The sequence below is a fragment of the Phyllobates terribilis genome, unplaced genomic scaffold (assembly GCF_046119375.1).
Source record: "Phyllobates terribilis strain yellow unplaced genomic scaffold, ASM4611937v1 Scaffold_8__6_contigs__length_399053987, whole genome shotgun sequence".
NCBI lineage: Eukaryota > Metazoa > Chordata > Amphibia > Anura > Dendrobatidae > Phyllobates > Phyllobates terribilis.
This window is the reverse complement of record NW_027362768.1, coordinates 29,845,920-29,860,606: the sequence shown is the minus strand read 5'-3', so window position 1 is coordinate 29,860,606 and position 14,687 is coordinate 29,845,920. Positions and strand designations below refer to the sequence as shown.

The following is a 14,687-nucleotide window of genomic DNA, read 5'->3' as shown; positions in this document are numbered from 1 at the left end:
CGGACTGATTTGGTCGGATGTTTGCATGAGCCCTTACACTGAATATAAGCCAGAATATATATTATCTAACATTATTCAATGTCACTTGTAAAAATAATGATACATTCTACCAGATTAATATTAAACATGTTATTATGGTCACCATAATACTAAAAATCTAAATTCTATTTCTTTTTTGCTGTATTTTCTTTTTACCTACACTGTATAGGCAAAGCCTTAACTAGAAGGTGTAATCATTACAAGCATTGTAAATAATTAACAGACATTTTAGAAAAGTTGACTAAAATCTGGAGGTTTCACAAACTCTAGGACGGAAACGTTAATGAGGGAAACATGAAGTTACAGAATGTGTTGCTGTTATGTTCAGTGTTCTCTGCGTCATGTTCAGCAGAAGGTAAGGTTGTGATTGTGACATATATCCTAATTCATGTTAATACCTCCCCTATTTTCCCTTATTTATGTTTAAAAAACAGATTTAGGATATATACGTATTTGTGGGTTATTTGTAAAGTTCTGAAATTAGTTTGACCCAAGTTACTTGTACACTGGTGCTTGAATGTTTGTGAATTTTCCATATTTATGGATAAATTTGACTTATAACTACATCGGATTTTTACACAAGTTCAAAAAGTAGATAAAGAGAAATAAATCAAACAAATGAGTCAAAAATATTACACTTTACTTTTTGAATGCAGCGGGCTAAGAATCTGAGCCTCCTCCACACAGGGGAGACGCTGGCTGTGTTACAGCGGTGGCCAGAGAGAGCTTGGAACGCTGCTGCTAACTAGAGATGAGCGTTGTTCTACTCGAACTGTTCGCCAATCTCAAATTCGAGCTGTTTTGGGCGGTGTTCGAGCCGTTCGGCGAACACGAACAATTAGAGAAAAATTCGGCTGTTCGAGGTTATGTTCGATAACTGTTCGTGCACCAAAATCATAACTGGATTTTTTCTCAGTAATGATGAAAATTAATGTTAATACGCAGTTTGAGTGTACAGCGGGGTGGGGGGAGGGGCAGGGGATGGATCTCTGCAGGAACAATGAAGATCTCCATTTTTTTTTCTCTTTCCCGCACTTACAGTGGGGAGGTGCAATCTGTCAGCCTATCAGCAGCGCACACACGGAGCGAAGTGCTTTTTTTCACACAAGCAAGGGCATGTGTCATTGGCAGTGTATGTCACATGTCCTTGCCCTATAAGACCAAGCCATTTTCCCCGTCGCCACCATTTTCTCACTGCTGCAGCTGCGTGTTAGACGGCACCGCTGTTGCTGTGTGCGCTATACCTTGTTAATTTCAAGCCAATTTTCGCACAAATCTACAGATAGCTTGGGAGTAGGGAATAGTTGTGATTGCAGTCCTTTTAAGGACTAGGTTACAGCATTTCCTACGACTTTTATCAGGCAGGTCTGTGCTCTTAAATAGATAGGTTGTGGGAGTAAAGACTAATTGTAATTGCAGTCCTTTTCAGGACTAGGTTACATCAGTTCCTATCAGTTTTTGCCAGGCAGGTCTGTGCCAGTGCTGTGCAAGTTTTTTTCACAGCATTTGGCTGAATCTAGCAAAGCTAATCCTTTTTGGCCTATTGCAGAGTGTGTTAGTCAGTGGAGTAGCCTATCTGTGTTGCAAGATATACCACCTGTGTATAGAATACCAATTTTTTTACTGCACCTAGTGAAGTAAAATCTTTTGGGCATAGCATCATTCTATTAGTCCATCTATACTGACCTCCATCAGGTTGCAAATTGAATATAATTTTTTTCTGCATCTACCTCTGAAAAAATATTGGGCTTCTAGCTGTGTGTGGGACTTGTTGTATTAGTCCATCTATACGGACCTCCATCAGGTTGCAAACTGAATATATTTTTTTCTGCATCTACCTCTGAAAAAATATTGGGCTTCTAGCTGTGTGTGGGACTTGTTGTATTAGTCCATCTATACTGACCTCCATCAGGTTGCAAACTGAATATATTTTTTTCTACATCTACCTCTGAAAAAATATTGGGCTTCTAGCTGTGTGTGGGACTTGTTCTATTAGTCCATCTATACTGACCTCCATCAGGTTGCAAATTGAATATAATTTTTATCTGCATCTAGCTCTGAAAAAATATTTGGCCTTCTAGCAGTGTGTGGGACTTTCTCTATTAGTCCATCTATACTGACCTCCATCAGGTTGCAAATTAAAAATAATTTTTATCTGCATCTAGCTCTGAAAAAATATTTGGCCTTCTAGCAGTGTGTGGGACTTTCTCTATTAGTCCATCTATACTGACCTCCATCAGGTTGCAAATTAAAAATAATTTTTTTCTGCATCTAGCTCTGAAAAAATATTTGGCCTTCTAGCAGTGTGTGGGACTTGTTCTATTAGTCCACCTATACTGACCTCCATCAGGTTGCAAACTGAATATATTTTTTTTCTGCATCTACCTCTGAAAAAATATTGGGCTTGTAGCTGTGTGTGGGACTTGTTCTATTAATCCATCTATACAGACCTCCATCAGGTTGCAAACTGAATAAAAAAATTTTCTGCATCTACCTCTGAAAAAATATTTGGCCTTCTAGCAGTGTGTGGGACTTTCTCTATTAGTCCATCTATACTGACCTCCATCAGGTTGCAAATTGAATATAATTTTTTTCTGCATCTAACCCAGCCAATAGTTTTGGCCTAATACCACAGTTTGGCCACTCAGCTCTGCTCGGTTCCCATCCATTGTTTTTTTGTGCAAACAACTCCAGAGTTGTGAATTAGTTAACCACCAAAATGAGTGGAAAAAGGCCTGCTGCTGGTGGAAAGGGGAATAGGCGTGTTGGGAAGGGGAAAAAAGGTTGTGTCCGTGGGGTAGGTGTTAAAGCAACAGTAACATCTGCAGAAGAAAGACCATCTTCCAGCCAAACTAAAATGTCTACTTCTTTTAGCGGACAATGTGATAAGATCCCTTTCTTACGGCCACGCCAATCGCTACAAATTCCAGATGAGGCACAAAAACAGCAGGTGCTTCAACGGATATCAAGTGCTCCTTTAAGTGGGCTCTCCTCCACATCAACTTCAACATCACAAATACTCCAGTCCTCAAAGGTGTCACCCCAATCGCACTTGCTTCCTCACAGCTCCCAAATCTCCAGCTGCCCGTCTGAGTATGAGGTAGAACAGATGGTTGAGTCTGCAGAGCTGTTTACTCATACTATAGCCTGGGAATCAGAGGTCGACTCCAGCGCTTCTGTGAATCCAGACGAGGAAATGATCTGCACTGATGCCCAGAATCTTTATGAGTCGGATCCAGGACCAGACGCAGAAGGTTCTGACCATAATGTAGACCCTCATTCCCAAACTGTAACTCCTGTTGGTGGAGACAATGAGGAAGACGATGATAAGACTCAAATACCTGATTGGAGCGACAACTTTAGTTTTTTGTCAGGGCAGGAACAGGTTGGCTCTGAGGACGACGGGTGTGATAACGCACAGGGTGATGATGATGAGGTTGGAGATCCCACTTACTGTCAACCCACAGTCAGCCAAGAGATGAGGTCAGCAGAGGAGGTGGAGGAAGATGCTAGTGACGACGAGGTCAGGTTGCGCCTTCCTGGACAGAGACGTAGTACTGGAAGCACGTCAACAACTGCATCCTCAAACACAACTCTGCCTCTCACCACAAGTCGTGGTGGCTCTTCAGGTCGCATGGGTGCTAAGCCTTGCATAGCCTGTGCATTTTTTCAGATCGATAAAGATGACCCAACTCGTGTTATCTGTAACATTTGTCAGCAAAAGCTAAGTAGAGGCCAAAAAATACATAGTTTGAGTACTTCATGCATGAACCGGCACATGGACATGAAGCATAAGTTGCAGTGGGAAGCTCGGTGTGCTACAATGCGGCCTAGCCGGCCGGGCCAACCACCGTCTGCCATATCTTGTGCATCCGCGGCCTCTTCATCCTCTGTGACTGGGGGGACAGCAGTCACACCTGTTTTGGGGCGCAGACCTGCCACCTCTTTACCCGCAACAGCCAGCGTGATTGGCAGGTCATCATTTTCTTTGGAGGTGGTAACACCAGCTGGTGTTGAGCGCTGTCCGACATCGATAGCACCACCTTTGGATCAAGGCAACCTAACATGTCCGCCTGCATCTTCCTCACAGACCGGCAGTTTGCCGGGGACACCCTTATCAACCCCGTCTAAGCACAATAGCCAGCCCTCGGTCCCTCAGATGTGGACAAGTAAAAGACCATTTCCTCCTAGCCATGAGAAAGCTAATAGGTTGAATTTCACCATCTGCAAGCTCTTGGCTACAGAAATGCTGCCTTTCCGCCTGGTGGACACAGAGGATTTTCGAGACCTTATGTCCGTCGCAGTGCCCCAGTACCAGATGCCCAGTCGGCACTACTTCTCAAAGAAGGTGTGCCTGCGCTCCACCAGCATGTCGCACACAACATCACCGCTTCTTTGAGAAACTCTGTGTGTGACAGGGTGCATTTCACCACAGACACTTGGACGAGTAGGCATGGACAGGGGCGTTACATGTCGCTGACTGGGCACTGGGTAACTATGGTGACAGCAGGACAAGGGGCTGCTGTCCAAGTCTTGCCGTCCCCACGAGTTGTGCGTCAATCCTCTTTATGTCAAAGCTCCTCCACTGCTTCTGCCTCCTCAACCTCCTCTCGGTCTTCCACCTGCACCCAAAGCCTGTCTGGTCATGCCACAAGCTTTCTAACTGCGCAGAAGGGATCCTGCACACCTCCTTACTATGCTGGCAGTAGGGCTCAACGTCATCAGGCGGTTTTTACATTGAAATGTCTGGGAAATGTGAGTCACACAGCTGAGGAGTTGTGGTCAGCTCTGGAGAACCAATTTCATGAATGGTTGTCTCCACTGGACCTGAAACCAGGGAAGGCCGTGTGCGACAATGCTGCAAACCTGGGTGCGGCCCTTCGCCGGGGCAATGTCACACACGTGCCTTGTATGGCTCACGTGTTGAACCTGGTTGTCCAGCAATTTTTAGCCCACTATCACGGACTAGATGGCCTTCTGCAGAGGGCACGGTCGCTGTGTGCTCACTTCCGCCGTTCGCATCCCGCAGCTCAGCGACTTACATCTCTACAGAAGTCGTTGGGCCTGCCACTTCACCGGCTAAAATGCGATGTGCCTACCCGGTGCAATTCAACTCTGCACATGTTGCAGCGACTGTGGCAGCACCGACAAGCCCTGGTGCAATACGTTCTGATGTATAGCCTGGGCCAACGAGATCCAGAGGTGGGGCAAATCACGCTGGAGGAGTGGTCTCAGATCAGGGACCTATGCACCCTTCTGCACAGTTTTGAAATGGCGACGAAGATGTTTAGTGCTGACGATGCCATTATCAGCATGACTATTCCGGTGATTTACATGCTGGAGCACATGTTAAACAGAATTCGGAGTCAGGTGGTGGCACAAGAGGAGGTGGAGGAAGTAGAGGAGGAGGAGTTGTATGCGGAAGGGCTAACATCTGCAAGGTCCAGACGGTCGGCAGCACCAAGGCGGCAGGCATGTGAGGGTGGGGGAGATGATTTTACCAGGGCGCATGGTAGCAGCCAAACTAGTGAGGAAGGTGCAGGAGACCAGGAAGAAGTGGAGGACGAACTGATGGAAGACTCATCAGATGAGGGAGACCTTGATCACATTTCTGTTGTGCGAGGTTGGGGGGAGAGGACAGAGGAAGGAAGCATGATTGTTACCTCGCCACCAACACAACAGGGACTTGGTGCTCCTGGATGCGCAACACACGAGTGCTTTCTTGCTGCACTACCTGCAACATGACCCTCGAATTGTGAGAATTAGAAATAATCCTGACTACTGGGTTGCCACACTGTTAGATCCCCGGTACAAAAGTAAATTTGCAGAAATTATTCCTGCCATAGAAAGGGATGCACGCATGCAGGAGTATCAGCAGAGACTGTTGCAGAATCTTACATGTGCTTTTCCACAAAATACCAGTGGTGCACGTAGTGAATCTCACAGTTCCAACTTGCCAACCGTGGGACCGTCAAGTGTTCAGCACTCAAACCGTAACAGAACCACAGTATCTGCTGGTAACATCAATTTTGCGGAATCATTTCACCACTTTTTTAGCCCATCCTTTGCAAGGCCACAGGAGACAAGAAGTCTGACACATAGTCAACGCCTAGAGACGATGGTACAGGAGTATCTCCAAGTAAACATTGAAGCCACGACTGTGTCACTGGACCCTTGCTCTTTTTGGGCTTCCAATCTGGATAAATGGCCGGAGCTAGCCACTTACGCCTTGGAGATCTTGTCATGCCCCGCAGCCAGCGTTCTGTCTGAACGTGTGTTCAGCGCTGCTGGTGGTGTGCTGACAGATAAGCGCACGCGGCTCTCCACTGATAATGTAGACAGACTCACGTTCATAAAGATGAACAAATCATGGATCCGAAACGACTTTTCTACCCCTGTGTCATCCTGGGGAGAGTAAAAGCTTGATGATTGGTTAAAATCACCCTACCAACCGTTTTAAGCTTTCAAATTACTAATCATGTTTATCTGTATCTTGACTGGAAAATAATTTGGGCTTTGTAGCAGTGTGCAGCACTGATCCTATTAGGCCATCTATACTAAAGCTTCACCAGATTTAAAATTAATAATAATTTTTAGCTGCATCTAGCCCGGAAAATAATTTTGGGGCTCCGAGATGCGCAAGACACATAAGTGCCTTCTTGCTGCACTACCTGCAGCATGACTCTCATATTGTCAGAATTCGAAGCAATCATGACTACTGGGTTGCCACACTCTTAGATCCCCCAAACTTTTCGATCAACCTTTTCATTTTAATAAAGACCAAAAAAATGGTCATTTTTGAAATTATAAGCATTAGCAGGTTGTTAGAAACTGAAATCAAACAGTTTTCAACTCAAAACTTTATTCTAGGTGATGTTACATTTTCACATAGGACCCCTTGTTCGAAAGGAGCTTCTGAACTCTCTCGTCCATTGAATTTGTCAGGTTTTGGATGGTTTCTGCTTCAATTGTTTTGCATGAGGACAGAATACCCTCCCAGAGCTGTTGCTTAGATGTGAACTGCCTCCCGCCATCATAGACACTCCTTTTAATGATGCTCCAAAGGTTCTGAATGGGGTAGAGGTCAGGGGAGCATGGGGGTCACACCATAAGTTTGTCCCCTTTTATGCCCATATCAGCCAGAGATGCAGATGTTTTATGTGCAGCATGAGATGGTGCATTATCATGCAAAAAAATGATCTTGCTGCGAAATACACGGTTCTTCTTCTTGAACCATGGCAGGAAGTGCTGTTTGAGAAAATCAACATACATTATGGAGTTCATCTTTAGCGCCTTCAGGGATCCTAAAGGGGCCGACAATCTCTCTCCCCATGATTCCAGCCCAAAACATTACTCCACCTCCTCCTTGTTGGCGCTGTAGCCGTGTTTGCGTGGGGTGTCCATCAACCAGCCATCCTCCACTCCATCCATCTGGACCATCGAGCGCTGCACGGCACTCATCCGTGAACAAAACAGTTTTGAAATCAGTCTTCATGTAATGTTTGGCCCACTGGAGCCGTTTCTGCTTGTGTGAAGTGGATAGAGGAGGTCGACAGGATGGCGTATGCACAGCTGCAAACCTCTGAAGGACCCTGCATCTTGTTGTTCGGGGGACGTTGGAGGCACCAGCAGCTTCAAAAACTTGTCTGCTGCTATGACAAGGCTTTTTTGCCGCTGCTCTTTCAACCTGACGTAATTGCCTGTAGGAAAGAGTCCTCAATTTGCCCTTATCAGCACGCACACGTGTGTACTGTGAATCAGCTACATACTTCTTGATTGCCAAGACACTTCATCCTGTTCATCGCACAATGTTGATTGTAGTCATGCCTTGACCTAAACACTCCACAATTTGTTGCTTCTCAGCAGCCGACACATCCTTTTTCTTTCCCATTTTGGCAGAAAATGTAGGCTGCTTAATAATGTGAGACAGCCTTCTTAAGTAGTCTTGCCTTTCATTGGACACACCTGCCAAACTAATTAGCACAGGTGTCTGCAATTGCTTACAGTGATATAAAGAGCCCTGACACACATCACCATCAATGAGTTTAACTGACAAACAAACAAATTCTTCCCTTATCACTCCTAAACACTTTTTGCATAATAATTTGGAACACAGTATACATGTGCTTTTCCACAAACCACCAGTGGTTCACGTAGTGAATCTTACAGTTCTAACTTGCCAACCGTGGTCTGTATGGAGTTGTTCAATAAAGGGCCCAAAATTAAGATAACATAGATGGGAGAGGTCTCTATGAATAGGAATTCCTAAGTATTTGATACCCTGTGAGGGCCAGGCAAAGGGAAAGTTGGACTGGATGGAATCCTATATGGATTTGGGGAGGGAGACATCGAGGGCCTCAGACTTCGCTGCATTGATTTTAAAATTTGACCATGTAACAAAGTGATCTATTTCAGCCATAACAGCATGGATGGATATATGTGATTGAGTGATATATACTAGGACATCATCAGCAAATAGAGAGCACTTGTACTCGGTGCCTCCCACCTCAATCCACCTAATATTGCGGTTATGGCGAATTGATGAGAGCAGGTGCTCCGTCACTAGGATGTATAAGAGAGGGGACAGAGAACATCCCTGCCTTGTCCCATTGGTGATTGTGAAAGGTGATGAAAATGTTCTGACGCGCCCCCTGGGCCTTGGGACACCCGGAGCCGGACCCTTTTTGGTGGATGCTGGTGGTTGTAGTCTCCGTGGCGGCGACCCGGTTCCGTGGCTCAGGGCGGTCAAACCAGTGGCGGAACTATTTATGTGGTTTTGATGTTTAAATGTCCGACTACGCCACCCGTGGATTGCGGTCAGAGTGAACCGCCGCTCCAGGGCAGACCGCTGAGGTTGGTGTTGTGGGTGCAGCAGAGCGTAGCATAACTCCCCACGGGAGGAGTATAGCCTCAGGGCAGTGTATGCGGAGGATGGGGGTGATGGTGCAGGGCAGCAGCAGTAACGACACGGAGTCAGTGATGCAGTCCAGGGCCTTTACTCACAGTTCTTATTATCCAGACCACGTCTGCAGGTAACGGCTGCCCACGTCGTACTGTGCTCACCAGGTGAGGGGCTCAGACAACTCCCAGATAACTTTGGAGCGCTTCACAGGACCCCCTTTGTGTGTCCTTTGTCTGGCCTTTCTTACCAACCCTTCTGTCCGGCTGCCTCGGGCCTCCTCTTGGTAAACTTGGCGCCAGTTTCCCTGACCCTATGTGGTGCCTTCCTAGCGGGTGTAGCGAGGGGCTGCGCCACATAAAATGTCACAGCCTCCTGTTTCTAGCTGAGGGTCGTTTCCTGCCTCCACTAGTTTCGGGGACCGGTCTCCACCTTTGGCCTGACCCCTCCACGCAGGTGGATTCGGGCGTGCGGTGGCGACTCGCCCGTCCGCACCCCTGGGATCCCTTCGTTCCTCGTTCCTGGAGCATTCTCCGCTCCTCTTCCTTCCTTCTCCCTCTTCCAGGCCTGGGCCTCTGTTACTAGGCCCGCCTCCGGAGCAGAGCTCATGCAGAGCCCCTGCTCCCTGCCACTTCTGCTCAGACTTCTCTGCACTGAACTAAGATGGTGCCCACCTTTTATACTCCCTTCTCAATGCACCCAGGAACTGCTTCCTCCCTGCTCCTGCACTACAGGGTTCCCCTTCCTCAGTGTTCCCTCCCCCCACTCCAGCCAGGGACAGGGACTGTCGTGCCGATCTCAGGGGCATATTGGTCGCCCTGCCCCACGGCAATGTGGTGTAATGCATGCAGGTGTCAGGTCCTGATCCACACTACATCCTTACCTGAGAGTGAGATATCACACCTCTGGGTGAGGTGCAATACCTCTGTAGCAACCGAGCCCTCAGGGTGCTACAGTTCCATTTATCTTCAGCCTAGGTGATGTATTGCGATACAGGGCCGTGATTTTGGCTATAAAAGGGTCCCCTAGACCCCTACCCCAAGCTTTTTAAGAGAATCATATATGGCGTGCCAGGAGACTCTATGGAATGCTTTCTCAGCATCCAACGAGAGTATCTAATTACAAATTTTTAAATGCATCTAGCCCAGGAAATACTTTGTGCCTAGTAGCAGTGTCTGCTAGTCAGCGGATTATCCCGGCTGTTAAGCAAGCTACACCACCTGTAGTTTGGACACTTAATTTTTTCAAAGGAAATGCTTCGGGACCACGGGATACTCAGTGAAGAGCATCAGGAGGCACCCCAAGGCATAGGGGCTGGGACTGGCAGTAGGATGCCTTGCGGTGGACAGCCGAGCTCGATCCTTATAAAAGCTTTTTAACTGCAGCAGCTTTAGTGGACGCTACTGGAGCTGGAATTACGCGGCTGCTGGCATGAGACTTGCCCTCCAATAGATCCTTGTAAATGGATTTAAAGTGTATTCATTCAAATTAGAGAGACAATTTAAATTAAAAAGCTTAGAGCTGCCTCCACCACAGGGGGGCTCGCTCGACCCACCAGCGGACAGGCACCAGTATTGGGAGAGGGGGGCTGGCCGTCAGGGTTCACTGCGGCTCTGGCACAAACCCGGCGACGCGGAGGTGGCACGGGCAGGAGCGGACTGAACGTGTCGGCTTCTCACTTTTTGGATTTTAGAAGGGCATGAAATGCCTATATCTGTGTCTCCCCCTCCTTTACTCCTCCACCTCTTTTCTTTTCGCATGACTATATGTACTTGTCACTTTTCCATGTGTTAGTTGTGTCTTCTGAGCAGTTTGTCAGCTTTTGGACACCTTTGAAGGTGTTTTCTATGTGTTTCTATGTGTTTTTGTTTGCCTGCCATTGGTTTTAACGGTGTTCGAAGGTGTTCGACGAACAGTTCGACGAACAGTTCGGCGAACACACGAGTGTTCGACGAACCGAACCGAACTCGAACACTACGGGGGTGGCTCAACACTACTGCTAACCCACCAAATGCCACTGTCTAGTTAATGCATGCTATCTTGTCATACGTCTTGCCCGCTCGCCACATTCAATTGTCCTCATAATGTTATTGCCAAGTGTGGTTGTCTTGCTATGGCAGGTGGGCACTGCTGAAGTGTCTACCTTGACGGTACTCCTGTGAAGACTAGCCTGTGGCTGGGCTTCTTAGTAGCCCATTATTAGAACTACTGTATATACTGCAATATTGTGCTACTGTACAACAGGCGTTCAAGCAGGTTCAAGTTCCCTAGAAGACTAAAAAAATTAAAAACCGTTGTAAAAAAAAATAAAAATAAAAAAGGATAAAAATTGGAATCCCTTTCCTTTTGCCCAGTTAAAATTAAAAAAAATTAAAAAGTAAGGATATTTGGCCTTGCCGAGTTAATAGAAGCTCAATCTATCAAAATATACAGGTCACAGCAGGGTCACATTTATAAGATTATGTCAGAACAGGAACATTTTTTTAACATCCAATTGTGGAACTTATTATTATTCAAAGATCGATTGATTAAAATCTACTTTGTTGTTGGGAAAACCCCTTTAATGCTTTGTAATTTCCACAGTGAATACATTGTACAATGAACATTGTTGTAAAATAAAAAGATTCACATATTTTATGAAAACACAATACAATATTCAGTCCCCTGTTACTCATAGAAGTGCCCCATTACCAGTAGAATACGTTCTTCACATGCAATTTTCTAATATTTCTAATCTGTAGATGTTCTTAGATATTTGTCTGCATTGTTCAGTTTTCATTTTTTTTTTTTACAGAAAACAACTGTGATTTTCCTGAGATACAAAATGGCAAGATTGCTCAGTACTTTTACATATTCAAAAAGTTTTACTTCCCAATGAAAGAGGGGAAGAAACTTTCTGTATCTTGTTCAGCTGGGTATGCATTTCAGTCTGGAAGGCAAGAAGATGAAATCATTTGCACATCAGAAGGATGGGAACCTCCAGCAAAATGTCTCAGTAAGTCTGCAATGACATCTACTCTTAAAAAAACAAATATATTAAAGAAGCGCCCCCATCAAAATTGTTATCCTCTTAATATATTGCAATCATCATATATAGCAGTGTGCACTTACATCAATTGCTCATTTTGCCTTTCTACCCAGCTAATTGTTCCGTTTTCCATTAGGACTATGGCATCATGTGATTAATATCTGACTAGCTGAATCCTTCTAAGCTCTATGTAGAAACAGGGATTCAATTTTACCTTCTGAGTCATGAGTCACTGCAAGGCCCCTGACGGGGGAGGAGGGGTCAGGAGTTGAAGAGGACAATCATTTCTGCAGGGAAAAGAGACTTCCTGGAGCAGAGAAAAGAGAAGAATTATCTGGGTAGAGAGGCAAAATGAGCAATTGTAAGTGCACAGTGCTATATAATATGATGATTGCAATATATTAAGAGGATAAAAACATTGATGGGAGAAGTGCTTCTTTAATAAATGTCAAATAATCACCGGAAACTGAGGCTTTATTGTGACACACACGTCAGAATAGACAATGAACACTGTTTACAAACGCAAAACATTAAAAATGGCATTTACATCTCATCAAGTGATAACATATTGTTTGGATCACTTTATAATCATGGGGGTCCATCCTCTGGGAACATACGAATCCTAAGAATCTAGAGGCTACATTTCTGATTCCCTGCTGTAGCCCCATCACAGTCTATTCCTGCACAGTGATGAGGATGAAGGGTAGACAGGATCCACCTTCAGCACCATGTAAAGGACAGAGCAAAAAGGAGAACTGTCCGTTCTTGAAATGCACTGTTATAAAGGACAGAAAAAGTGCAATTTCACAATTTTTTTTTAGTTTTTTATTTACCATGTTCACTATATAGTAAAACTGACTAAATAGTATACTTTTCCGGTTTCTTTGCCAGAAAAATGTTTGAGACCATCACTTCCAAGTGGAATTTTGCACAATGCAAAGGAGATGTATAAAGCTTTTGACACTATTCAATACAGCTGTCATGAAGGCTTCACAACCACAAGCGGACATAAAATTGAAACAATAAATTGTACATCTGGACTATGGCTACCTCCCCCAGGATGTCACCAGAAAACTGGTATGAATTTATATTTTTCTCTAGAACTTTACATCAATCTGTGCATAAAAAGGTGATCCAGGTCTGTAAATGTTACAGCCCATTTACACGAGTAGTGTCATAAATGGGATCCTGTCCTGTGAAACCAGGAAAGCTTTTCTCAAATTGTCCTGATCTACCAGGATGGAATCCAATCTACAGCGATCATCTCATTGAGACGTCTGTGTATAATAGTCCAAGTACTGACTGCAGTCATCTGAATTTGGCCTAACACTGCTGTTAAAACTGGGGCCTCAAATGCTAACATCTTGCTCCATTTAGGGTTCATTTACACAAGCAGATTTCACTGTTAAATGTGCGCCATCGACTGTATTCAAGTTATTTGGTGCTTGTTTCCCAGCCTCTTTACACAGGATGACAAAGAACGATGGGGACAGAATGATCACTAATAGATTCTATGCCAATACAGCATCATGTTATCGGCAGCACATCTGCAGTTTACACAGGGCGATGTTCTGCTGACAACCATGATTTTTGTTCCAGCTTAAACTATCCAGTTACTTGATGATTAAATGTTTTTCTCATAGTTGTGTGATGTGATTGCCAACAAGTTTACACTTATGAACGCTTGTCTGCAGTGCCAGTATGTTTAAATGTCACACACACTGTATGTTACACACAAACTACATGTCACACATACAAACTGTATATTACATACAAACAACATGTTACACAAACATAACACTAGGAAGCAACTAAAAAGCTGTTTGATTATTTTCATATAATTTCCATATAGTTTGGTGTTTTGATAACAAAAAAAATATTGAAAAAATCCTAAACGTCAGGATTTGCCACAAACCTATAGGTTCTCCTGCAAACTCTGGTGTGAATAATCGGCAGGCAGCTTATTTTCTTTCCCCATTATCATTCATAGGAACTGCGTGATTGGCTGGTGGCAGTCAGGTGGTTAGTGAGATAATGAATGGTCCTTATGCTTTCAAGAAACTTGCATTGGAATTTCATTCATCAACCGTTTTTCCCTAAATTAGCGTTATGGCTTTGCGGCAGTGTATTAATTCGCCTGACCATTTCTGTTTCCATTGTGGTGAATATAGTGTTGAATCAGCAGCTGAATATTACAGACTTTGTGAAAAAAGTATACTTCGCATACTTCAAACTAAAACTTGAAGATCAAGATAAAGTTTGGGCGCCTCATAAAGTGTACAAACGGTGTGTTGAGGACCTCTGAAATTGGTTCAAGAGTAAGAAAAAATCTTTCTGTTATGGGATTCCTATGGTATCCTATTCCTATGGTGAGCAAAAGAACCATAGTGACGACTTACTTTTGTTCATGCAACACTCAGCAATCCATCCCATCCCTCATTGCACAGATATACCAGTACCCAATGCCCCTGCTACCTTGGAAAAGATACCTAGCTCCGATGAAGGTGGAATCCTACCTGAACCAGATGACAAATCAAGTTCTGACTTTGAAGATGATACAAGACTAAATTTTTTTTCCCAGGAGGAGCTGAAGGATTCAGTAAGAGACTTGAATTTTCCCAAAGATGCCGCTGAGTTATTCGGATCAAGGCTCAAAATCAGGAATTTATTGTTACCAGGAGTGTCTTTTTCATGGTTCAGACATCGTGAAAATGAGTTAGT

At 44.6% G+C, this 14,687-nt stretch overlaps 1 protein-coding gene across 1 annotated transcript in view; it reads left to right on the top strand.

Moving 5' to 3' along the window:
* The first annotated feature begins 267 nt into the window (after nt 1-267).
* The window catches only part of LOC141156677 (coagulation factor XIII B chain-like), a 101,800-nt gene continuing 87,380 nt past the window's right edge, over nt 268-14,687 (top strand). The window contains exons 1-3 of the mRNA XM_073642916.1: nt 268-394; nt 11,733-11,933; nt 12,858-13,043. Of these exons, the coding sequence (XP_073499017.1) occupies nt 334-394; nt 11,733-11,933; nt 12,858-13,043 (448 nt within the window). The 5' untranslated portion in view covers nt 268-333. The remainder of the gene's footprint in view (nt 395-11,732; nt 11,934-12,857; nt 13,044-14,687) is intronic.